General features: G+C 39.3%; 1 protein-coding gene across 1 annotated transcript; it reads right to left on the reverse strand.

The window, feature by feature from the left end:
* Positions 1–416: 416 nt before the first annotated feature.
* C8H12orf54 (chromosome 8 C12orf54 homolog) lies at positions 417–23,499 on the reverse strand. The gene is made up of 8 exons (XM_058742966.1): positions 23,476–23,499; positions 22,594–22,706; positions 17,297–17,327; positions 16,769–16,807; positions 13,453–13,485; positions 11,426–11,450; positions 9,694–9,742; positions 417–696 (listed from the first exon to the last, which is right to left on the reverse strand). The coding sequence occupies exons 2-8, from the start codon at positions 22,647–22,649 to the stop codon at positions 570–572; spliced, it is 360 nt and encodes a 119-aa protein (XP_058598949.1). The 5' UTR covers positions 22,650–22,706; positions 23,476–23,499; the 3' UTR covers positions 417–569.
* Between the last annotated feature and the right edge of the window lie 3,216 nt (positions 23,500–26,715).

The raw sequence follows: 26,715 nt of genomic DNA on the forward strand, positions 1-26,715 counted from the left end.
TTGTTTCTCCATGATTTTCTCTATATGGAACCATCCACACCTGACATACTTTGGCTCTTTGTATTGTTCAAAGAGACCAAGAAGTCATAGCTTGGCCCTGCCCTCAGGCTTCCATTCTCTTACTCCTTGTCCCTTTTATTTTTTAATTTTTTTAAATGTTTATTTTTGAGAGAGAGAGAGAGAGAGAGAGAGAGAGAGAGAGAGAGAGAGAGAGAGAGGAGTGAGTGGGGAAATGGAAGAGAGGGAGACGCAGAATCTGAAGCAGGCTCCAGGCTCTGAGTTGTCAGCACAGAGCTTGGTACGGGGCTTGGACTCACGAACTGTGAGATCATGACCTGAGCCGAAGTTGGACACTTAGCCAACTGAGCCACCCAGGCACCCCAACTCCTTGTCCCTTGGGTTGGAGCATACCTGCTTGGTTTGGCACTGCTCTCTCATGTTCGAGTGAGGACCCATGAGGCGTGGTTTCTTGACTATAGAAGGATGGGCAGGGGAGACCTCAGGGGAAAGGCCATGTGGGTGAAACCTGGCAGAAGCAGAAGAGAGACCTTCTTTTTTTGATTGTAAGGTTAGGGTCCAGGGTAGCAAGCTGATTGATCAGAGAACTGTCTTCTTAGGTTGTGGGCCTGCGCCCTTGATGGCTGTTCTCCAGTGCTTCCCAAATTTAGGGTCATCCCAGAATCTGGAGGCCTGATGCTTTTGTACCCAATAAGAGAAGGTTGTGATTGTGAATATATGGCGGAGAGTGATCTCATCCACCCCTCCCCCCTGTCCTGGTTTTCACTGTCCTGAAGGATTTTCTCATCACATTCCACCAGGAATGGGAATCACTAGCTCTGGGAGTTGCAATTCTCTGGTGATCATGTGGCCCACAGGGAATAGCCCTTGCTAGGTCTTAGGAGATGTAGTGTCATAGCTTATGAGAGCTTGTGTCCTCATCAGGAAAGTCAGGATAGTTCCTCATGCTTGCCTCAGAGGAATATTAAAATTAAGTAAAATCATAGGTCCAATATGGTTTTTACCAAACAAAAGTGCTTCTCGTTATAAAAGTATACAGTAATTACACTTAAAATGTATGTAAAGATGAGATTACCGGTCAGTTATTCCTTTCATGGTTTTAGCACTGATCAATTTAAAGTATAATGATCTGTCTCTTATGGTTTTTATTTCACTAGAGCCAGCTGTCTGAGAAAGGATCAAATTTGGTTCAAACAGGGTCAGGGAGTTCGCCTTCATTTCCTGGTTCAGGAAGGACTATATCTGAAATATATCAAACTGACTTTTAAAAAAGAATCTCTTAAGTCCTCTGCAGAACATGATGTTGCCATCTTTCTTGACCACCCAGTCCTCTTGTTTCTTAGTTGTCATTATTGGAAAGTTATTCCTAATGTCTAAATTAAATCTCTGGTGTTGTAGTCTGATCTTTTTTTCCCTAGTCTTTTTTTGTTCTTTTCCGTTTTTTAAAAAATTTATTTTAATTTATTTTTAATGTTTTTTTTTAAATGTTTATTTATTTGGGGGTGGAGGGGCAGAGAGAGGGAGATACAGAATCTGAAACAGGCTCCAGGCTCTGAGTAATCGACACAGAGCCCGATGAGGGGCTTGAACTCACAAACCACGAGATCATGACGTGAGCCAAAGTTGGATGCTTAATGAACTGAGCCAACATGTTCTTTTCTGTTTTTTTTTTTTTAATCAAGATAAGTGTAGTCTTTAATCCCCATCACCTGTTTCACCCACCCATTTCCGCCCCCCCCCCCCTCTGGTAACCATCAGTATGTTCTCTATAGCTAAGAGTCTGATTCTTGGTTTGTCTTTTTCTTTCCTTTGCTTGTTTGTTTTGTTTCTTAAATTGTACATAGGAGTGAAATCATATGGTATTTGTCTTTCTCTGAGTTATTTCACTTAACATTATACTTTCTAGCTCCCATGGTATTGCAAATGACAAGATTTCATTCTTTTTTATAGCTGAATAATATTCCACTGTATATATACACCATCTCTTCTTTATTCATTCGTCAGTGGACACTTGGACTGCTGCTATAGTCAGGCTATTGTAAATAATGTTGCAATAAACATAGGGATGCATGTAAACTTTGAATTAGTATTTTTCTGTTTTTTAGGTAAATACCCAGTAGTGTTATCACTGGACCACGTGGGACTTATATTTCTAACTTTTTGAGGAAATTCCATACTGTTTTCCACAGTGGCTGTACCAGTTTTCATTCCCACCAATAGTGCAAGAGGGTTCCCTTTTCTCCACATCCTTGCCTGTGGTTTCTTGTGTTGTTGATTTTAGCCATTCTGACGGGTGTGAGGTGATATTTCATTGTAGTTTTTAAAAAAATTAAAGAAAAAAAATTGTTTTTTTTTTTTTTTTTAAATTTTTTTTTTTTTTTCAACATTTTTAATTTATTTTTGGGACAGAGAGAGACAGAGCATGAACGGGGGAGGGGCAGAGAGAGAGGGAGACACAGAATCGGAAACAGGCTCCAGGCTCCGAGCCATCAGCCCAGAGCCTGACGCGGGGCTCGAACTCACGGACCGCGAGATCGTGACCTGGCTGAAGTCGGACGCTTAACCGACTGCGCCACCCAGGCGCCCCAGAAAAAAAATTGTTTTTAAGAGAAAGAGAGAGACAGAGTGTGAGTGGGGGAGGGGTAGAGAGAGAGGGAGAAACAGAATCTGAAGCAGGCTCCTGAGCTATCACCATAGAGCCTGATGAGAGGCTTGAACTCGTGAACTGCTAGATCATGACCTGAGCTGAAGTCAGCCGCTTAACAGACTGAGTCACCCAGGTACCCCTCATTGTAGTTTTGATTGACATTTCCCTGATGATGAGTGAGGTTGAGCGTCTTTTCATGTGTCTGTATGCCATCTGTATGTCTTCTTTGGAGAAATGTCTGTTCATGTCTTCTGCCCATTTAAAAAAATTTTTTTAACATTTATTTATTCTTGAGAGACTGAGAGAGAGTGTGAGAGAGAGAGAGAGGGAGACACAGAATCTGAAGCAGGCTCCAAGCTCTGAGCTGTCAGCACAGAGCCAACAAGGGGCTTGAACCCACGAACCACGAGAACATGACTTGAGCTGAAGTCAGCTGCTTAACTGAGACACCCAGGTGCCCCTGCCCATTTTTAAATTGGATTATTTGTTTTTTGGTGTTGAGTTGTGTAAGTTCTTTATATATTTTAGATACTAATCCTTTATTGGATATATCATTTACAAATATCTTCTCCATTCCATAGCTTGCCTTTTAGTTTTATTATTTCCTTCACTGCAGAAACTTTTTATTTTGATGTAGTCCCAATAATTTATTTTTGCTTTTATTTCTCTTGCCTTAGGAGACATATCTAGAAAACTGTTGCTATGCCCAATGTCAGAGAAGTTATTGCCTTTGCTCTCTTCAAGGATTTTTATGGTTTCAAGTCTCATGTTTAGGTCTTTAATTCATTTTGAGTTTATTTTTGTGCAGGGTGAAAGAAAGTGGTCCAGTTTCATTCTTCTGCATTGTAGCTGTCCAGTTTTCCTAACACCATTTGTTGAAGAGATTTTTTTCCCATGTATATTCATTCCTCCTTTGTTGAAGATTAATTGCCCGTATAATTGTGGGTTTATTTCTGGGGCTTCTATTCTCTTTTATTGATATGTGTCTATTTTTGTGTCAGTACCATGCTATTTTGATTACTGCATCTTTGTAATATAACTTAAAAGTCTGGAATTGTGATTTTCTTTTTCCAGCTTTTCTTTTTCCAGATTGCTTTGGCTAGTTGGAGTCTTTTGTGGTTCCATACACATTTTAGGATTGTTCTATTTCTGTGAAAAATGCTGTTGGCATTTTGATAGGCATTGCATTAAATGTGTAGATTGCTTGGGGTAGTATAGACATTTTAATAATATTCATTCTGCCAATACATTAGCATGGAATGTCTTTCCACTTTGTGTCATTTTGAATTTCTTTCATCAGTGTTTTATAGTTTTCAGAGTACAAGTCTTTTGCCTCTTTGGTTAAGTTTATTCCTAGATATTTTTGGTGCCATTGTAAATGGGATTTTCTTAATTTCTCTTTCTGCTGCTTCATTATGAGTATATAGGAATGCAACAGATTTCTGTACATTGATTTTATGTCCTGCAACTTTACTGAGCTATCAATTCTAGTTTTTTTGGTGGAGTCTTTAGGGTTCTTTCTGTATAGTATCATGTCATCTACAAATAATGAGAACTTTACTTCTTCCTTACCAATTTGAATGCCTTTTATTTCTTTATGTTGTCTAATTGCTGTGGCTAGGACTTCTGATACTATGTTGAATATCAGTGGTAAGAGTGGATATTTTTATCTTGTTCTAGACCTTAAGGGGAAAACTCTCAGTTTTATCACCATTAGGTTGATATTCCTGAAGGTTTTTCATATGAGGCCTTTATTATGTTGAGGTATGTTCCCTCTAGACCTGTTTTGCTGAGGATTTTTTATCATGAATGGATGTTATCCTTTGTGACATGCTTTTTCTGCATCTGTCAAATCATATGATTTTTATCCTTTCTTAATGATGTGACATATCATGTTGGTGGTTTTGTGAATATTGAAACAACCTTGCATGTTGGGAATAAATCCCACTTGATCATGGTGTGTGATTTTTTAAAATATAGTTTTGGATTCAGTTTGCTAATAATTTGAGGATTTTTACATCTATATTTGTGAGAGATGTTTGCATGTATTTTTCTTTTTTCATGGTGTCTTTATCTGATTTTGGTATTAGGCTGATAATAGACTTCTTGGAATGAATTTGGAAGTTTTCCTTTGTCTTCTTTTTTTTTTTGGAATAGTTCGAGAATAGGTATTACATCTTCTTTAAATGGTTGGTAGAATTCACCCATGAAGCCATCTGTTCCTGGAATTTTGTTTTTTTGGGAGTTTTTTGATTACTGATTCAATTTCATTGCTGGTAATTTGTTCAAATTTTGCATTTCTTCCTGCTTTAGTTTTGGTACATTATGTGTTTCTAGGAATTTATCCATTTCTTCTAAGTTGTCCAATTTCTTGGCATATAGGTTTTCATAATATTATGTTATAATTTTTGTATTTCTGTGGTGTTGGCTGTTATTTCTCCTCTTTCATTAGTGATTTTGTTTACTTGGGTCCTCTCTCTTTTTTTGATGAGTCTGGTTAGAAGTTTATCCATTTTGTTGATCTTTTCCAAGAATGAGCTCTTGGGTTGGGTTTCATTGATCTGTTGTATTTTTTTTTTTTTTTTTTAGTTTCTATTTCATTTATTTCTCCTCTGATCTTTATTATTTCTTTCCTTCTGCTGTTTCTAGGTTTTACTTGTTGTTCCTGTTCTAGCTCCTTTAGGTGTAAGGTTAGGTTGTTTATTTGTGATTTTTCTTGCTTCTTGAGGTAGACCTGTACTGCTGTAAACTTCCCTCTTTTGAACCACTTCTGCTGCATCCCAGAGGTTTTGGACTGTTGTGTCTTCATTTTCATTTGTTTCTATTTACTTTTGCATTTATTCTTGATTTCTTGGTTAACTCATTCATTATTTAGTAACATGTTTTTTTTTTTTTCAATGTTTTTTATTTATTTTTGGGACAGAGAGAGACAGAGCATGAATGGGGGAGGGGCAGAGAGAGAGGGAGACACAGAATCGGAAACAGGCTCCAGGCTCCGAGCCATCAGCCCAGAGCCTGACGCGGGGCTCGAACTCACGGACCGCGAGATCGTGACCTGGCTGAAGTCGGACGCGTAACCGACTGCGCCACCCAGGCGCCCCAACATGTTGTTTAATGTACATGTTTTTGTAGTCCTTCCAGATTTTTTCTTGTGGTTTATTTCTAGTTTCTTAGCATTGTGATCAGAAAAGATGCAAGGTATGACTTTGATCATTTTGAATTTGTTGAGACTTGTTTTGTGGCCTAATATGTGATGTGTTCTGGAGAATGTTCTGTATGAACTTGAAAAGAATGCATATTCTGCTGTTTTCAGAAGAAATGTTCTCAATATGTCTGTTAAATTTATCTGGTCCACTGTGTCGTTCAAGGCCACTGTTTTTTTTTTGTTGTTGTTGCTGTTCTGTTTGGATGATCTGTCCATCAGTGTAAGTGGGGTGTTAAAGTCCCCTATTATTATTGTATTACTATTGATTATTTCCCTTTATGTTTGTTATTAACTGTTTTATGTATTTGGGTGTTTTCATGTGGGGTGCATAAATATTATAATTGTTGTATCTTCTTGTTAGATTCTCCCCTTTTTATTATATAGTGTCTTTCTTTGTCTCATATTACAGTTTTTGTTATAAAATCTAGTTTTTCCAGTATAAGTATTTCTACCCAAGCTTTCTTTTCACTTCCATTTGTATAATAAATGTTTCTCCATCCCCTTATTTCAATCTGCAGGTGTCTTTTGGTCTGAAATGAGTCTCTTGTAGGTAGCATATCGATGGGTCTTGTTTTTTTTTTTTTTTTTTTTAATCTACTCTGTCACCATATGTCTTTTGATTGGAGCCTTTAGTCTATTTACATTCAATGTAATTATTGAAGATATGTATTTGTGGCCATTTTGTTACTTGTTTTTTGGTTGTTTCTATAGATTTACTCTGATCCTTCTTCTCTTGCTTTTTTCATGGTTTGTTGACTTTCTTCAGTGATATACTTAGATTCCTTTCTCTTTATTCTTTGCTTACCTATTATTGGTTTTTGATTTGTGGTTACCAGTAGGTTTGTATATAACATCTTCTGCATATAGCAGTCTATATTAAATTGATTCTTGCTTAAGTTTGAAATCTTTCTAACTCTTCCCCACTGCCATGTTTTAGGTATATGTCATGTTTTAAATTCTTTTTTTTTTTTTTTTTAATGAATCCCTTGACTGATTTTTACAGAAATACATATTTCACTGCTTTTGTGTTTTTTACTTTTCATACTCTCACTTACAGTCTTTCTTTTCCACTCAAAGAGCCCCTTTATTTATTTATTTTTTTTATTTTTATTTTTTTCAACATTTTTTATTTATTTTTGGGACAGAGAGAGACAGAGCATGAACGTGGGAGGGGCAGAGAGAGAGGGAGACACAGAATCAGAAACAGGCTCCAGGCTCCGAGCCATCAGCCCAGAGCATGACGCGGGGCTCGAACTCACGGACCGCGAGATCGTGACCTGGCTGAAGTCGGACGCTTAACCGACTGCGCCACCCAGGCGCCCCATCAAAGAGCCCCTTTAATATTTATCATAGGGCTGGTTTAGTGGTCATGAACTCCTTTAGTTTTTGTTTGTCTGAGAAACTCTTTATCTTTCTATTCTGAATGATAGCCTTGCTGGATAGAATATTCTTGGCTGCAAATTTTTCCCTTCCAGCACTTTGAATAGATCATACCACTCCCTTCTGGCTTACAAGGTATCTGCTGAAAAATCTGCTTATAGCCTTACGGGGTTTCCCTTATATGTAGCTGTCTTCTTTTGTCTTGTTGCTTATAGTTTTTTCTTTATAACTACCTTTAACATTTAATTACTATTTGTTTTGGTGTGGACCTCTTTGGATTGAATATTTTGGGGGATCTCTGTGTTTCCTGGATCTGGATATCTGTTTCCTTCTCCAGATTAGGGAAATTTTCACCTGTTATTTTAAAAAAAATTTTCTGCCCTTTTTCTACCTTTTTCTGAGATCCCTCTAATCTAAATGGTATTATGCTTGATGGAGTCTCTGAGTTCTCTGAGACTATCCTCATTTTGCATAACTTTCTTCTCCTATGCTCAACTAGGTTACTTTCCATTGCTCTGTCTTCCAGGTCACTAATTTGTTCCTCTTCTTCATCTAGTGTGCTATTCTCTCAAGTGTATTTTTAATTTCATTTATTATGTTCTGGATCTCTGATTGTTTTTTTTTTTTTTATCTCTGTGTTAAGGGTCTCACTGATGTTGTGTACTTTTTTCTCAAGTCCAGTGAGTATCTTCATGATCATTACTTTAAATTCTCTATCAGTCATATTACTTATATCTGTTTCCCCTAAGTCTCTTGCTGTGGTTCGGTCCTGTTCATTCATTTAGGACATGTTTCTCTGTCTCTTCCTTTTGTCTAACTCTCTGTGCCTGTTTCTGTGTGTTAGAGAAGTCAGCTACCTCTTGCTCTTAATAGTAGCCTTATGAAGAAGAGGTCCTGTAGAACTCTGCAGTGCAGTGTCCCCTGTTCCTCAGGGCCTGGAATTTCAGGGAATGTCTCCTATGTGTGTTGCATTTGCTCTGCTGTTAAGTCTTGGCCTCTTTTTACTTCAGTCCGGTTGTCTGCAGAGGCTCTCTTTGCCTACTGTGGGCAATGTTTGGTCCCCAGCAGGGTGGTGGGGGGTGGGGTGCCTTTTAACATGTGTGGTAAAATGCTTGTGAAATGAGATCTGCCTTGTCGATGGAACTGAGGTCCCTCAAAATGTGTAGGTTGGGAGATATTCTGTGCTGTTCTTCTGGGGAAGGGGGCCTGGAGCTATGGGACCAAAGGGAGCTATGTGACTGGGAAGAGTGGATCTGCTGAAGTGAAGTAGGTGGGGGACTTGGTGCAAACAAATTAGGTAATGAGGATTGACCCACGCTGGTTCCTACAGGTGGCCGTTGTTTATGCTGGTGTATTGAGGAGGGAAATGGTGCCTGCCAGCTCTTTTGCTTCTGGAGGGGTCTCTCTGTTTTCTCTGTCTCTCCAGGCCATGCTCTGAGATGAGTAAATCACTCTCTCTCTTCTGCCCTGGCATTTTTCACACTGCTGGTTCTATGCTGTATCTGCACAGGTTGTTTGCTGTACTATCTTTTTAGGGACTCAGCTTCCTAATGCCCTCTGGGCTGTGCCAGACCTGAGTTGGCTGATTTTTAAAATTCCAGGCTTTAAGTCCCGCTGGTTGTAAGAACTCATGAATTTCAGCTCCTCTTGCTTTCAAAGGCAAATGTTATGGGGATTTGTCCTCCCCATTCTTAGGCTCTCTGGTGTGAAAGTCTGGTTTTTGCCCTTCTCTGCACTACCAGCTCTCTCCCCACATGGATAGCCATGGTCTGTTTCACTCTCAAACCATGTTTTACCCTTCCTGCCTGCCCTGATGTGGCCTCTTCTCTACCTTTAGTTGTGGAGTTTGTTCTGTCAGGCTTTGGATCACTTTCTGGTTATTTATGCTAACGTGAGTGTTATCTAGTTGTATCCATAGGATGAGGTGAGCTTAGGAGGTGAGCCTCCTACTCTGCCGTCTTCCCAGCTGAGCAATGCTGGTATTTTTCTTTCGGAAAAGAAATTGACATCTCCCCATGTTAGGGCATTGGACTTTCAAACTTTTATTAATTTAATTTTCTTCTTCTAAGTCTTTCTTGTACCTCCATAATTTTTTATTCTTTTCTCATGACTCTATTTTCTTATCTGACATTCTTTTGATGTTCCCTTACTCCCTCAATTGAATGATGAGAATCTCCCCATTTCTATTATGGTGAGGTCCAGGACTGATCCTGAGATTACAGGGATTTCTGATGGGGATGAGGATGGAGGAAGAACCCCTGGTTTGTAGTTAACCATTAGTTGAGTGGTGGGGGGCCACTTCCTCCCCCCTTAGAAGAGATGTATATTGGAAATACAGGCATCTGAAAGTTCAAGGCTCAGAGCCAGCTATATTCCTAGCCATTATACCCATATCTGGGTGGATACCATTTCCATTGGGGATTATCAAAAGAGGGCTACTTACCCAGTCCCAAATGCAAATGACCTGGGTATCATGGAGCAGTTGCTCATCCCTGAGGTGGACACACAAAGGAGTCATTTTGTTATAAGGATCTAGAAATGTCTCCCTAAGGGCCCTGAGCCCTGCTCACATCCTTAGTTTGGAGTATAGCCAAAGAAGGAGAGGTTGGAACTTATGGGGAAACTAAAGACAGGCAGATGCAGATTATGGCACCAGCCATCCTGGTTGCTTGCACCAGACATATGGTCATTTGCAAAGCAGAGCAAATCATGGCCACCATGATTCTGTGTTTAAGCAGTGCTGGGCATTAGGAGTTAGCCAAATGTCTCAGTCCCTGGGCACTGCCACTAGAGCAGGTCCTTGATTTCTCACTTCTTATCTACTTTTTTTGTATGGAAAATGGATACAATGAGACTTTAACTCTCTTCATGCTATTCTGAGTCTCTCCTCCCTACCCCCACCCCCTCCTGCTCTCCCTCACCTTTTAGGAAAACTAACAACAGCAGCAGTTACATCCTAGGTCATCAGGTGGGTATTCCCAGAGTCCTGCAGTGACCTCTTTGAAAATCAGCCTTTCTTGGATAAAGGAGAGTATCCTTTAAGCTGAGGTAAACTTGGCACTTTTGACCTGTTGACCCTTAGGGATTGGCAGCCAAGAACTTTCCTCTATATCTCATGATGGATTCTGCCTGGCCCTATTTCCTTATCATTCTGGAATGGAGGTGATTGACCAGGCTTGGGGAAAGATCAGAACAATTCTTTCTGGACTTGTTATATTTAAAGATTCTCAAGAAGTTTTGGACTGTTAATGAGCTCTGTTTTGGGGAGGGTCTAGAAAAGCATAGAGTACTTTTAATTTTCAGAAAGACCCCTAGGCTAGTCAGAATCTCCTTTTGATTTGCTCCTCCCTGTGATTACTCCACCCATATTTGAAGTGATGGGACTTGTAAACCCCTGAAATAAATCTTACTTCATTCTGACGTTGGAGGATATTTCACTGGGCCCAGTTATTTATATCCTTGATACTCAAAGTCTGGTTCACGAGTCAGCAGTTTTGGCATCATGTGGTACTCTCTTAGAAATACAGAATCTCAAGCCCACGCTAGACCTACTGAATAAGAATCTGCTTTTTAACAAGGTATACAGGTGATTTGTATACATGCAAAAGTTTGAAAAGCCCTGATTTATAAATTTCTTCTTGGATGGGTGAAGGATGGAACTCCAGATATGGCTTTTATGCTATAATTCTAGGCTTCTGGGTGTTTTGAATATTTTCCTGTAACACTAAAATTTTCATCTGGGCATAGGACTGTAGTTTAGAACTAAAATTTGACCACCATGAATAAGCATTCTGTTCTGATGTCCCCACTATTTAAGCCCTATGCCAGCCCTAGTAAGCCCATACAGCAGACTTCTATGCTTGCTGCCCCTCCTCTGCTGAAAAGAGGTAGGTCTCACTGAGGGTTGAGAGTATCCTCAGGTCCTCAGCAGTCATCCCACGGGAGAAAAGGATCCCTCTGTGCCCATCTCGGTAATTGGGCTGGACAAAGGAGAGACTAGCAGTGCTCCTGCAAGTTCAAGGCAAGTCCATGTTCACTTGGCTGAAGGGGGAAAAGAAAGGAGGATCTCGACTCCAGCTCTTACCCAGAGGAAAGATGAGACTTTGGGTTGAACTCCCTCTTGTTCCCTCCCACCACTCTTGGCTTATCCAAACCTTGAAATACTGCTTTTTTACCTCGAATCCGAGCATCTTCCTGCAGCTGAAAGATAATGAGAATTCAGAGAGAGTCAGAGACTTAGAGGCCATCCATCTCCTCTGAAACTTCAGTGTACCAGCTGTACACTTACTTGGTCAAATGTAGGAATGTCTATGTGGAAAATAGGGGCTTTTAGGGATTGGAATTAAATTCTAAGTTTCCTGAAAGCAGAATTTTGTGTTGTTTTTATATCCCTCACACCAAACCACTTAACATAAATCCCTGCATACAGCATATGCTCAATAAATGTTTGTTGAATGATGAATAAATAAATAGGACAAGATGTGGCCTCTTTAGGGGTGGGAGACACACAATTCATTACTCTCTTTTACTTTTTTATGTTTTTTTTGCTCTCCCTTTTCTGGCCCCCTTTTACCCTCCTCTCTGCATCTCCAGTGGTTCTCTGAGGAGAACTATTAAATATCTATGAAGGACCTTAAAAAAAATCCTTTTTACCCACCCTAGAGTGAACAGCTGCTGCTGATACACTTTGGGACCCCTGAGCAAACAGGAGCCTTGTAGATCATCTTTCTACCTAACGATGCTCTAAGCATGGGTCTTAAGGTTTGCCTAATCAAAAAGAAAGTACATTCTAATTCTACCTCTCTGCTATCTTTTGTTTGACATTCTTCTCTCAGTATTTAAGCATAAAATTTTTTCTTAATAAGTCTGTAAGTAAGGAGTATGTTTGCCTGTATCAGCCTGGGGGAATTTATGAAGACAGGGATTTATCTGGTGGATCCCATGAAGAAGCGCTAGAAGAGAGCTTCAGCATAGAGGACATCAGAGGGGACTTTTAACTTAATATATAAGCCTTGTGAGGATGGAAATCAACACACACAAGTCTCACTTATAGATAGGCTTCTCCTCTTACTAATTCAAGTGTTATCTGGAGGAGACTCAGGCCTAAGGGGACTAAAGTTCTGGGGAGGGTAGAGGCACCCTGACCCTAAGGCAAAACTTGGGTGAAAATATCAAGTTTCTTATCTCTACCTGGTGCCGCCTTTTACTTGCAGCCAGGTGGAGGCAAAGACTGCTCTAATTTTCCCTAGAGTAAGTCCTGGACATAGCAGCAGGATACAATGACATAGCTTCCTGGGACCATAGAAGGGGCTCAGTTCTAAGGTGAAGATAGTGATTTAGAAGAGGTTTATTTTCATTGCTTTCTCAATCAATTTATACATGACTTCTTGCCAACTAGAAAGAGAGATACTGTTTCTGAGACCCCTGGAAGCTCATATTATACTTAGATGCTAATTTTAATGAAACTGTGTCTTTATTCAGAGGAACAAAAGTTAAGAATCTGTGTAGAAGTTTCCCATTTGCTTTGGTTTTATAATATTAGTACCTGTCCTAAGTTATGTGTTTACCTATGTAAATAGTCTACTGATAGGTAATTGTGTAGACAGTGCCTATTGTTGTCCACTGTAACAGACAGAAAAAAAAAGGCAGGACAGCAGGCTTGGTAGGACCCAGATATATCACCACCTTGAGCAAGCTGGGGACAGTGCATGTTTGAGTATATTTTTAAAATATTTGATCAGTATTTGTATAGAAAAAGACTGAAATCCATGTGGAGGAAGAGCAGAGGAGGAGGAATGTTTCTGTTTAGCAGAGACATTTAGCTCTGACCTCTAATTTGCACTTCCCTACAGTGAATAGACATACTTGTCTAATAAGGAATTTACATCACTTGGGGACTCTTCCTAACTCAGTCACTTATCAGTGTTTCATATAATTACACAGAGTATTCTTGCTCAGAGAAGTTCTGGTAGATACAATTTTCTCTATTGTCATATTTCCACGAGGGGATTGTTAGGCATCTTCTTCCCTTAGCTTCCTGAACTGACAAGCCAGTGCTGCTCTTTAAAGGGAGAATTCACTAGATAAAGGACTGAAACTTAAACTTTGATCAGAGTCAACATCACAGTAGGGTATGGAAAACATGGGAGCAAGGGAAAAGTGATGTGGCCAGGGAATTTAGAAAATTGAAATTTAATCTCACCTCTTTTTGTATATCCCTAAAAGCCATTAGTACCTGAAAGAAGACACAAAACTTGTGAAAAAATTAATGTTATAGACTTTATTACAAAGGGATTATATATATAGAATCTTCCAGCTATTAGGCTGTAGTGTGTGAATGCCAAGAGACCATGGCTTCCTAGCTTTAGCAATAGATCCCATTGACTTCTCTACATATATCTGGGCCACCATTTCTCCATATGGTAAATGGGTGAAATGCAGGAAGTTATTTAAAGAGGGCTGAGTTGTGAGAGGAATATAAGTGAAACCTATTATACTTTGTTTAATTGGTCCTTGTTCTGAAGCTAAGCATAGCTATTAAAGTCAACACATATTTGTATTGGAGGACAACACCATATATTGGTGAAGATACAGAGCAGTCAGAACTCTCCTACATTGTTGGAAGGAGTGTAGAATTGTATATTCGCTTTGGAAAAAGCTTTGGCAGTTCTTGTAAAACTGACTATGTACCTACCCTCACACCTAGCCATGGATGGATAGAATGACTGTTAGAAATCTGAGTTGCCTCATTTTGGGAGAAGGATGAAGACTTTGAGATAGATAGTTATGTCTTGTTTGGTAGAAATATAGAGTTGTTTTTGTTGAAATTCAGGAGTTTCAACAGGTGTGTGCAGGTGCATATGGAAGCTGGATGGTCAGTGGGGTAGACTATGCCAGTTACCATCTTACTACCTTTGTTCACTCTTTGTTTTATCATATCCTTTTTTATGTCATAGGTATCCAATTATGTATTGGTTCTCAACAGGATGGTTTTCTGAGGCTTTCATAAGCAACTCACTCTTCTAATACAATAATTATAAGAACATTAGTTATTCTATCCATTTTAAATTAAGAAGATTACTTTCTTCTGTAAAACTTACAGGAAGAGTCATTGTAAATCACAGAGAATAAAAAAGTTGATCACATTACTCATTTCATATAATATTGTTCATTGGGAGCTTGCAGGAGAGGCTAGTGAGACTTCTCATTTTTTGATAAAAAATCCAGAGTCATTAATTTAATTGTCTTTTCCTGCTTGGCTCAGTATGGGAAACATATAAGTTCAAAGTGATCAATTGTCCTCTAATTCCCATCTCTATCTAACAGTTTAAATGTATATGCAACTAGAATGTCAAGATTTGGAAGCTGAAGTAGTTGATATTTTTGGGAAGTCCTGAGAAACTCCAGATAGTGTCTGTGTTCTTGAATTCACAACAGCTTGCTCTGGCTGCCTTGTGGGAATACTTAGCTTCTGCACTGATAGGCCATTGAAATATAAAGTGAAACCTGGCATTTTCATGTTTGAGAATTGGCCACCTTGTTGTTTTCATATAGCTGGGAAACCAAGGACATTTCGTGAAAATGGAAAAGGCATCAGTTTTTATAGAATTAAAAGAAGCTACTTTCAAATTCATTAAATTCATGTCTATTGTAAAGCAGTTTCAGAAAGCAAGACTTAATAATGTAGATTCTGAGACTAACGACTCATCGCATTGCTTCATTAGAAGACTGAAGGCAACAAATTCAGATTGGTGACCTAATGGGCCTATTTTTGTTTTCAACTCATAGTTGTCAAATTCCAAAACACACTCTTAATTGGATTCAACAATTTCATTATTATAGAACATTTGATTTAACAAAGGAAGACATTTTTTGACTGGATTTCTTTAAATCAACTTAAATGGTTTTCCTGACCATTCTTTTCCTAACCACAAAAATGGCAATTCATGTTCCTATCCAAAGTACACACTTCTATTCATTTACTTCTCAACACTTTAGAAGTCATCAACAAAAAGCGGGTCTGAATCTCTCAAATCTAATAAAGAACAGGAAAGCTTCAGCATGGTTTTCTATTAGCCATTATTCCCGTTTAAACTACTGTCAATAAATTTGGGAATGTGTAGGACAGTTTGGAGCATTAAAACATTTTTATTAGCAGCCTCTGATCCCACAGGATGAATCTGGCATTTGTGCTTCTCCAAAATCTTTATTAAAATACTCTAAAGAAATTCACAACAGCTAGAAATGCATTAGTAATAATGCAATTTCCTATTATAAATAATGCAGAGGAGAATGGCATCCCAAATATTGAAATTGTATCTGAATGACAATCTAATTTTAATGTCTTTTAATGTCTTGATATAGACCTGCCAGCCATAGCCAATGGGAAAAAATAATCCTCCTCTGTGCTAATGACAAAACCCCAATCATGTTCCAGACAAGACCTTTAGAAGCAATGGGATCACTTGGCATGTTACTCTCTGAAACTCACTAGCAATTATAGGAAACTTAGTATTTTTTTAATGGACTTAATTTGGCATTCAAATGGATAAAACTAAATACTTCTATTCTTCAGGTTGATTCATTTATTTTTTGAGACGTTTATTTTGGAGCTAACTTTTTTTTTTTTGTCTTTGAATATATTTTTATATATTTTTTTCTTTTTTCTTTTTTTATTTTTTAATATATGAAATTTACTGTCAAATTGGTTTCCATACAACACCCAGTGCTCATCCCAAAAGGTGCCCTCCTCAATACCCATCACCCACCCTGCCCTCCCTCCCACCCCCCCATCAACCCTCAGTTTGTTCTCAGTTTTTAACAGTCTCTTATGCTTTGGCTCTCTCCCACTCTAACCTCTTTTTTTTTTTTTCCTTCCCCTCCCCCATGGGTTTCTGTTACGTTTCTCAGGATCCACATAAGAGTGAAACCATATGGTATCTGTCTTTCTCTGTATGGTTTATTTCACTTAGCATCACACTCTCCAGTTATTTTGGAGCTAACTTATTCTGGAGGGGCCAAATCTTTCAGAAAACATTTTATGATATAGGAATCAAGGGCCACAGTCAAGTAGTTATTGGACAAGTTGAGTAGCTCCAAAGATAAAATAACTTTCTTTTGGATCATAAATGGAGTTAAGATCTTTAATTTTCCTAACAAAATGGTAACTTTGCCTTCTTCTCATCCGAGATTTAAAGTATATGGCTTTCTCAATACTTCCCCTAAGGTTCTTGCTCGTGGATGAGATTTAAATTATTCATGTTGCAGTCATTAAAAGGCTGGGATTATCTAATGGACAGGTGGATCTCTAGAAGAGTGCTGAAGTGCACAAACATGAGGAGTCTCTGAGGATTTAGGACTGGATGGGTAATAGAACAAGATGGAAGAGAGCATGGGAATCCTTCACTATCAATCAGTAATTACTCAAGGGGAAAGAAAGAAGTTTGCTCCTTTCTTCAGTCTTCTGTCCCTTCTCCTGCCTCTCACAATGCTGTCGAAGATGACCCCTTTGTACTTACTTGGTCCCAGAGGGCTTCAGTTATTGTTAGCTGTATTTCCTGTTGAAATAAGAGACATATCTTGGGAATATTACCCTAATCCTCCCAGAATCAGAAGACACACCCTGAAACTGATAGAATACAAGATATTTTTTTGGAATTGAGATGGGCACTTGAAGTCACCCTATTTTTTCAGACATCCCAAAGTCTCCTTCAGCCCTACTGAGTCATTTTCAGGCCATATCTCCTGTGTCATCTCTTGATCTATCTGGTGGGTGACAGGTATAAATAGTCTCATATTTTTCCCTTATGAACATCCACATAGCCCCTGGAGTTATCTAGTGTAGTAGTAGCATTGAAGGTATTACCTAGTCTTGGTAGACAGTGATCCACCAGCTGGTCAAGAGCACTCTGAACTATAATGCCCAAGTCCTCCAAGATATGGTCCTTACTAGGCAGCATTCCTGTCTCCTAGCTACAGTCCCTTCTCCATTTTCCCCAGGAATGAGAAACCTGAAAGGAACCAGTCTATTTGGAAGTCTTACCTACCTTTGGTTGCATGGTGTCATCAGTGGATTTTCTGGAAAGAATGATATAAATCTGATGAGGCACTGGGTAGGTGATGTCAGCAAGAGGGCAGAAAAGGAGATTCCAGTCCTCATACCCACCACAGAAACATCAATTTTGACAACCACCATGAATGGGAAAACCTCTGTGGGAAACCAGGAGTCTAGTGGAGAGATTCCAGCACCTTGCAGGAGCAAAATATCCTAAGTAGATGCATTAAAGAGGTTAAGAAAAACAGTTTCACTTTACCTATGTCACCCTTCCCCAAGGGCAGCATAACTCAGTGTCAAAAGAAACACTCTTAGCCTGTGATTTCTCCCATGGGGAAAAGTGAGAGTGAAATGAGCAGTCTGATTCCCCAGCCTTGTGAGACGTTGCATAAGAGGCCAATTTCTGCTTCACCTCACCCAGGTCACTGAGGTTATTGGCACAGCTAAATAGTTTGAGGGAATCTGGGAACAAAGAAAAGGAGTGGACACTCACAGAGGCCACCACATGGATCTCAGAAACCAGCTGCAGATCCTACTAGCTGGTTTGTAGGCTCTACCAAGAGGGCCACACATCAACTCTATGGGACTCCTTATCTGCAGGTCCCCCTACCCCTGGAATTGGCTGACAAATGCCCACAGTACTCTGCACACACCCCAAGATGGTGCACATAGGCCTTTGCAGATGGCAAGTGCAAGCATTTTACAGTATGTAGATGTCAGCAGCTGGCTCAATAATGTAGGAATGAGAGAAGACATACAATCTTGGAATGCACCAGGGCACCATCCTGGGGAAAATAAATAGGAGGCTTTCAGTACCCAGACTAGCTTTATGGGAAGAGAAGACAAAATCCTAAACCTTCCACAAGAGGGAACAAGAAGGTAAGGGTAGTGCATCCATAAAAAAGGCCTGAGAGACACCCCCCACCCCCATTTTTAGCTGGGCTATTGGTGAAGGTCTTTCACTCTTGAAACCAGTCAGTAAAGATTGGCAGTGGGGACTGCTTCTTCAAATGCCAAGACAGCAATGGAAGAACTCAAGGAACATGAAGAATCAAGGAAGAGTGTTACTAAAAGAACAAAGCTCCAGTGGCAGGCACCAAAGAAATGGAAACATAGGAATTGTCTGAAAACTATTCAAAATAATCATATTAAAGAAGCTCAGTGAGCTACAAGAGATCACAGACAATTAGTGGAAATCAGGAAAGCAATACATAAACAAAAGGAAAAGTTCAACAAAGAGGTAAAAACCATAAAAAAAAAAAAAAGAACCAAACACTTTCTGGAGCTGAAGAATACAATGACTGCACTAAAGAATTCTATGGAGAACTTCAACAGCAGACTCAAGCAGGGGAACAAAAAGAAAAAAGAATGCAAAAGAGGGAAGAAACCTTGTGTAACTTATGGGATACCATCAAATGACACAATGACATTTTGAGAGAAGGAACGGAAAGAGAAAGGGGGCAGAAAGCTTATTTAACAATAATGCCAGAAAAATCCCCAAATTTAGAAAGGGAAATAAACATCCTGATTCAGGATACTCAAAAATCTCAGAAAGGCTGAACATTGAAAGATCTTCACTGAGACATTATAATCAAATTGTCTAAAGTCAAATACAAAGAGAATTTGGAAAGCAGCAAGAAAAAGTGAATTGCCACATACAAAGGAACTTCCAGAAGACTATTAGCAGACTTCGTGGCAGACACCTTGCAGGCCAAAGGTAGTAGGATGAAATACCCAAAGTATTTTTTTTTTAAGTTTCTTTATTTATTTTGAGAGAGAGCAAGGGAGGGGCAGAGAGAGAGGGAGAGAGAGAATCCCAAGTAGGCCCTGCACTGTCAGCACAGAGCCTGAAGTGGGGCTCTATCTCACAAACCATGAGATCACAACCTGAGTTAAGATCAAGAGACAGATGCTTAACCAATTGAGCCACCCAGGCATCCCACACCAAAGTATCAAAAGAAAAAAACTGCTAACCAAGAATACTTTACCTGGCAAAGCTATCCTTCAGAAATAAATGAGAGACAAAGACTTTCCCAGACAAACAGAAGCTAAGCAAGTTCATCACCACTAGACTTGGTGTACAATAAATGCTAGGGGCACCTGGGTGGCTCAGTCGGTTAAGCATCCGACTTTGGCTCAGGTCATGATTTCACAGTTTGTGGGTTCAAATCCCATGTTGGGCTCTGTGCTGACAGTTCAGAGCCTAGAGCCTGCTTGGGATTCTGTGTCTCTTTCTCTCTCTGCCCCTCCCCCACTTGTGCTCTGTCTCTCAAAAATAAATAAATGTAAAAACAAAAATTTAAAAAAATAAATGCTAAAGAGAGTTCTTCAAATTGAAATGAGAGGATGTTAAACAGTAGAATGAAAACATGAAAGTGTAAATCTTGCTGGAAAAGGTAAGTATATAGTCTAATTCAGAATACTTCAATACTGTAATGTTGGTGCTTAAATCATTTTTAATGCTAATATAAACCTTAAAACCCGAGAGTATTAAGAATAACTCTAGATACAATAATTTGTTAATGGATGCACATTATGAAAAGATGTGAGTATTGGGGTGCCTGGCTGGCTCAGTCAGTAGAGCATGCGGCTCTTGGTCTTCAGGTTGTGAGTTCGAGCCCCACGTGGGATGCACAGATTACTTAAAACAAAATCTTAAAAAAAAAAAGATGTAAATATCAACAATAATATAAAACATAGGGGAGGGGTAAAATGTAGTTTTTGTATGCAATCAAATTTATCAGCTTGAAATGAACTTATACTATATAAGATGTTTTATGTAAACCTCCTTGTAACCACAAAGAAGAAATCTCTAGTACATACACAAAAGATAAAGAGAAAGGAATCAAAGCATATCACTAGAAAAATTCAACAATTCATTCCCAGTCATTTCCTAGTTTTGTTAACGTAGTAATGGGGATTGTACACCAAGTTTATTTTTTTATTAATATAGAAGAGCCATTTTTGTAAAGTTTTTAAATGACATTTTATTGAAATTCCAAACTTTGATTTTCTTTCACAATTCATCTTTCTTACAGAATATATGGAAGCAGAAAGGGCCTTTGGTTATTTGACAGTGAATATTAGTCCTATTAGTTTTAGGTTTGTTTACTTATGGGTCATTTTAGGCAACTTCTTTTTATTGAACATTTTTCACGGAATTTGTTGACAGGTTTAGTAAAATGTTTTTTTGTTGTTGTTGTTATGTATTGTAGGTGATTGTACTTGCCATTATACTTATTGATTAGGCTAAAATGAACTTCTTCTAAAAATGAACATTCTTGTCTTCACTGAATGAATTACATTTTGTCTCTGTGTGTGTGTGTGTGTGTATTCATATATATTCCTGTTATAAATGTTACAATTTTATTTGCAGTTTCTGAAAATATAATCCTAACTAAACAGCTTATTTTGTTCTAAAAGAAAGATTCAACAAATCACAAAGATAGCAAGAGGAGAGAAGCAATGGAATTACAATATGTTCAGGATACAACAAAATGGCAATAGTAAATAATTATTGCTATGTAATGATCATTGGATAAGCACAAATTGATTAAATTATTTAATAAACAATGGCTAAATAAATTAAACAATATCCATCTATCTATCTACCTATCTATCTAAAGAGAGAGAGATAGAGGGAAAGAGAAAGAGAAAGGAGGGCAACAAGGGAGAAAGAGGAGAGAGAAAAGATGCAGTCATGGTAGAATTTTAGCAATTTATTCTTGGAAGTTGGGGCTGAAGAAGATTGAGCCTCCATGAACCAGGCACTGAGGTGGGTGCTTTGATCCACATTTTTTATCCTCAAACAGGGCTGCTGGGTGGGGGAAGCATTTTACTTTACAGCAAACTGAAGCTCTGTCATGCTAAGTAATAGTAATAAAAAAAGCTAATTCCCCCTAAGTCAGTTTGAATATATTCTTTGTTATGACTTCTCTAAGAGAGCATAAATTATGTCCGCCTTGTTTGTTTGTTTGTTTATTTATTTATTTATTTTTGAGACAGAGACAGAGCATGAACGGGGGAGGGTCAGAGAGAGGGAGACACAGAATCTGAAACAGGCTCCAGGCTCTGAGCTGTCAGCACAGAGCCCGACGCGGGGCTTGAACTCACAGACCGTGAGATCATGACCTGAGCCAAAGTCGGCCGCTTAACCGACTGAGCCACCCAGGAGCCCCATGTCCTCCTTGTTTTATACTGAGTTATTGAAAGCCTAATTACACTGCAGTAGGAAGAATTTGGAGTTTGGAGAAAGAAGAGTTTGTTTGAATTCCATCTTCATTGTGTTCTAGTTCTTGGACTTTTGTCAAGTCTCTTTGTATAAATTTATTTCCACATGTAAAAAAAGTAGGAGAAATGATCTTTACCTTACTGAGTTTGGGGTTAGATTATATAAAAGCCTTTGCAACTGTAAAGTTCATTTTAAATATTATCACTATTTTTCAGTGTCTTGTTTGCTTCTACCGTCAGAACACCTATCTGTCAGCAGACATCTCTGGTGTGGTTTTTATGCTTTCTCATATAGAACTCGCAGAGACTCCGATATCTACTCACTATTTCACCTCATAGTCCTGCAGCTGTCTTCAAGAGACTTCATACTCTTGGAACAGATTTTCATCTTCCTACAAGTTTCAGGCTTCTCAATTCCTCACTGGCTCTCAGACTTGAGGTCCAGTTGACCATTCTGAGCACTTTAGAGATAGGTAACTTGCAAACCTTGAAGACACTTTCTCTTTCTTTCTGACTTCCTACCAATTCTTAAGTCAAAACATCTGCATACTTCAAAAGCTCAAGCCAAGTCCTAATTCCTTTCTGAAGCTTTCTTGACCCATAAGTTCATAGCAAGCCTCCTTTCTTCTGACTTTATGGATAACATTGCCTGGGTCTCATACTCAGTTTCATATAGCAGATTCTGGCCCTCCTCTCCACCCTAGTCCAAGGGAAGCATGGTTTTGGATGGCTGGCCTTGATTTAAACTGTAGATCACATAAGGACTTCTTAACAAATGTTTACCCTGGGATAAATGTCCCTACGTTGTAAACTCAACTAACTCCTAGAAGGATTTCAGATTGAAGCTAACCTTCTAAATTGAAATGACAAAGGTCTACTAATGTCTCTAACACTGAGGAGGTGGAGAAGAGAGGATACATGAAAGTCCCCCCCCCCCCCCTTCCTCTGTCAGGAAGTAAGTGTATCAGAAGGGGGATGGTAGACAGGTGACCCTAGTTTTTCTCCCACGCAGCATATCTAATCTAAAGACTTTTGACGATCATCATTATCCCCATTTACCTATTCTGCTGTATGGAGGTCCTTTGTTCTTGATCTTGGAAAGTATGCTGTGCCATTTGTCCTTGAACAGAAACCAGAGACTCTGGAGCTGAAGTTGGAGATAGCTCTAGGCCCTGGGGAGGCACAAATGATAGGGGGAGAGGGCAGGTGTATAGTGAGAAGAGAAGCACTTACCCACAAGGACAGAGGTCTCAGTAGTACACGAAGCATTTGTGTTTTGAATGTGTGAGTGTGTGTGTGTGCACGTGCACATAAGTGTAAAGAAAGATAAGGGTGAGAGGAAGGAAGTGTAGCCCCAGGTAAGTCTTTTTCAGTAAGTAAGAACAGAAGGTTCTAGTGAGAAGGTAGGTGGAAAAAAAAAAAAAAAAGAACCTGAGTAAAAAAGAATAGCTGGCTGAGATTGGGGCTAAGAAGCTGGCTAGAGTCCCCTTGAGGTGAAGGTGGACTTTAAAGCAAGGATAGGAAGTAGTGTGTAATGAACTGAAGATAGGAAATTTCCCTATCCCATTCTACCCCACAGTCAGAATCTTCATGGTCATCTAAGGGTAACACTGCAGGCTGGAAGTCTGGCAGCTCCAACCTTCAAGTGCTTTGTGGAGGAAGAGGGAAACCTCATAGTTGATAGTGTCAAAAACACATGGGGTTGAAAGACCAAAGCAGTGACCTAGACAAGAGTTCAACCCTCCTCTGAAAAGTTGCCTCCCCTTTTCCTGCTCTTATCCTCCCCTCCTCTAAACCCCAGTCAGAACTAGGCCAATTATGCCCAGAAAGTTACCCAGCTCCGCTGCCCAAGTCATACTTTGTCCCACCCCTTTCCCCCTAGAATTTCTCCTCTTTGAACCCCATTTCACAACAATCCCATCTCATCTGCTCCCCATCTACCTTGCCCTTTTCAACTCTCTGTGACTTCAGCTGTGACATCATAGATCTGAGACAATTGGCTCTCCCCCGCCCCCTGCCTCAGCCCGGGTTCCATTCAATCTAAATGATAATGATGAAAGAATGAGAAAATATAAAATTTTAATTTCTCCGATTTTTGGCTGCTTCATTGCCTTCCACCCATTGCATTAAACATCCAGTGCTTCTGAGAGACAGCAGGAAGGAGCTTAGCAGAATCCACCTTTAACTTTGAATTGCAAAACAGGGTCTGAAAAATTTGGCTTTCAATTTCTTTTTTTTTCTTTTTTTAATTTAATTTTTTAAAAAATTTACATCCAAACTAGTGAGCATATAGTGCAACAGTGATTTCAGCAGTAGATTCCTTAATGCCCCTTACCCATTTAGCCCATCCTCCCTCCCACAACCCTCCAGTAACCCTCTGTTAGTTCTCCATATTTAAGAGTCTCTTATGTTTTGTCCCCCTCTCTATTTTTATATTATTTTTTGCTTCCCTTCCCTTATGTTCATCTGTTCTGTGTCTTAAAGTCCTCATATGAGTAAAGTTATATGATATTTATCTTTTTCTGACTAATTTTGCTTAACATAATACCCTCTAGTTCCATCACGTAGTTTCAAATGGCAAGATTTCATTCTTTTTGATTGCCAAGTAATACTCCACTGCATATATATACCACATCTTCTTTATCCATTCATCCATTGATGGACATTTGGGCTCTTTCCATACTTTGGCTATTATTGATAGTGCTGCTATAAACAGTGGGGTGCATGTGTCCCTTCGAATCGGCATATCTGTATCCCTTGGATAAATACCTAGTAGTGCAATTGCTGGGTCATAGGGTAGTTCTCTTTTTAGTTTTTTTTTTTTTTTTTTTTTTTTTTTAATTTTTTTATTTTTGGGACAGAGAGAGACATAGCATGAACGGGGAAGGGTCAGAGAGAGAGGGAGACACAGAATCGGAAACGGGCTCCAGGCTCTGGGCCATCAGCCCAGCCCAGAGCCTGACGCGGGGCTCGAACTCACGGACCGCGAGATCGTGACCTGGCTGAAGTCGGACGCTTAACCGACTGCGCCACCCAGGCGCCCCTCTTTTTAGTTTTTTGAGGAACCTCCATACTGTTTTCCAGAGTGGCTGCACCAGCTTGCATTCCTACCAGCAATGCAAAAGAGATCCTCTTTCTCTGCATCCTTGCTAGCATCTGTTGTTGCCTGAGTTGTTAATGTTAGCCATTCTGACAGGTGTGAGGTGGTATCTCATTGTGGTTTTGATTTGTATTCCCCTGATGATGAGTGATGTTGAGCTTTTTTTCATGTGTCGGTTGGCCATCTGGATGTCTTCTTTGGAGAAGTGCCTATTCATGTCTTTTGCCCATTTCTTCACTGGATTATTTGTTTTTTGGGTGTTGAGTTTGATAAGTTCTTTATAGACTTTGGATACTAACCCTTTATCTGATATGTTGTTTGCAAATATCTTCTCCCATTCTGTCGGTTGCCTTTTAGTTTTGCTGATTGTTTCCTTCGCTGTGCGGAAGCTTCTTATTTTGATGAGGTCCCAATAGTTCGTTTTTGCTTTTGTTTAGCTTGCCTCTGGAGACGTGTTGAGTAAGAAGTTGCTGAGGCCAAGATCAAAGAGGTTTTTGCCTGCTTTCTCCTTGAGGATTTTGATGGCTTCCTGTCTTACATTTAGGTCTTTCATCCATTTTGAGTTAATTTTTGTGTATGGTGTAAGAAAGTGGTCCAGTTTCATTCTTTTTCATGTTGCTGTCCAGTTTTTCATCCATTTGATGTGATTTGTGATACATTTGGGTGTAAGGCTGCCATCTTGCTCTTCGTTTTCTATTTGTCCTAGCTATTCTTTGTTCCTTTGTTCCTCTTTTTCTGTGTCTTTGTGAATTGAGTATTTTTATGATTTTCTTTTATCCCCTTTGTTGGATTATTAGCTGTAGCTCTTTTTGTTTTAGTTTAAGGGCTGCTTTATGATTTATAGTTTATATCTTTAACATATTAGGGACTACCCTCAAGTGATATTATGTCACTTTATGTGTAGTATAAGAATCTTATAACAATATACTTTCATTTATCCCCTCATGCTTTTATACTATTGTTGTCTTTTGTTATAACCCCCCAAATACATTATTTTTTTTGCTTTAAATAGCCAATTATTGTTAAAGGAGATTTAAAAAGAATAAACAGTCTTTTATAATTACTCATGTAAATATCCTTTCTGATATCTTTTTTTTTTTTTTTTTTAATTTTTTTTTTTTTTTTTTTTTTTTTTTTTTTCAACGTTTTTATTTATTTTTGGGACAGAGAGAGACAGAGCATGAACGAGGGAGGGGCAGAGAGAGAGGGAGACACAGAATCGGAAACAGGCCCCAGGCTCCGAGCCATCAGCCCAGAGCCTGACGCGGGGCTCGAACTCACGGACCGCGAGATCGTGACCTGGCTGAAGTCGGACGCTTAACCGACTGCGCCACCCAGGCGCCCCTCCTTTCTGATATCTTAATTTCTTTATGTGGATCCAGATTTCCATATGGTATCATTTCCTTCTCACCAAAGGACTTTTCTTTAAATTTCTTGCGGTACAGATCTCCTGGTAATGATATTTTTAAACTTTTGGACATTTGTTAATTTTTCTAGTTTAACAAGTATTTCAAAAGTGGAAATTATTTGGATGATTTGGAATTTGGATGATTTGGATGATTTGGGGGCTGTATGCCTCCTCAGATTAACTCCTTGGGCAGTAAAGAGTTAACTCCGCTGGCCTGGGTTTCTCATTCCCTACATATTCCAAAGAAAGGCCTGTCTTTAGGACTCCTTGGCTGGCTCCTGGGAGATAATCTCCAAATCCTTGGAATATTCTGCCTGACAAGAATGTTTTTGTAGACGGAGGCTTTGAGCCATGGTGTACTAGCTTGACCAAATAAGTTTACATTTATGGTGAATGTTTTTGATCTGGAGGCGACTTGAGTCTGAGTAGTTGAGGCTGGTCACATAGGCACTGCATGAGACTGACCTCCAATAAAAACTCTGGACTTCATAGCTTGTGTGAGCTTTCCTGGTTGTGTTCTCACACATCATTCCTGGGAGAATTAAGCGGGTCCCCATGCAACTTCCCTGGGAGGGAACAACTGGAGTCTTGTGCTTGGTTTCTCTTGGATTTTGCCACATGTGCTTTTTCCCTTTGCTGATTTTCATTTGTATCCTAACCCTGTAATAAACTG

Source organism: Neofelis nebulosa, chromosome 8 (assembly GCF_028018385.1).
Source record: "Neofelis nebulosa isolate mNeoNeb1 chromosome 8, mNeoNeb1.pri, whole genome shotgun sequence".
Lineage (NCBI taxonomy): Eukaryota > Metazoa > Chordata > Mammalia > Carnivora > Felidae > Neofelis > Neofelis nebulosa.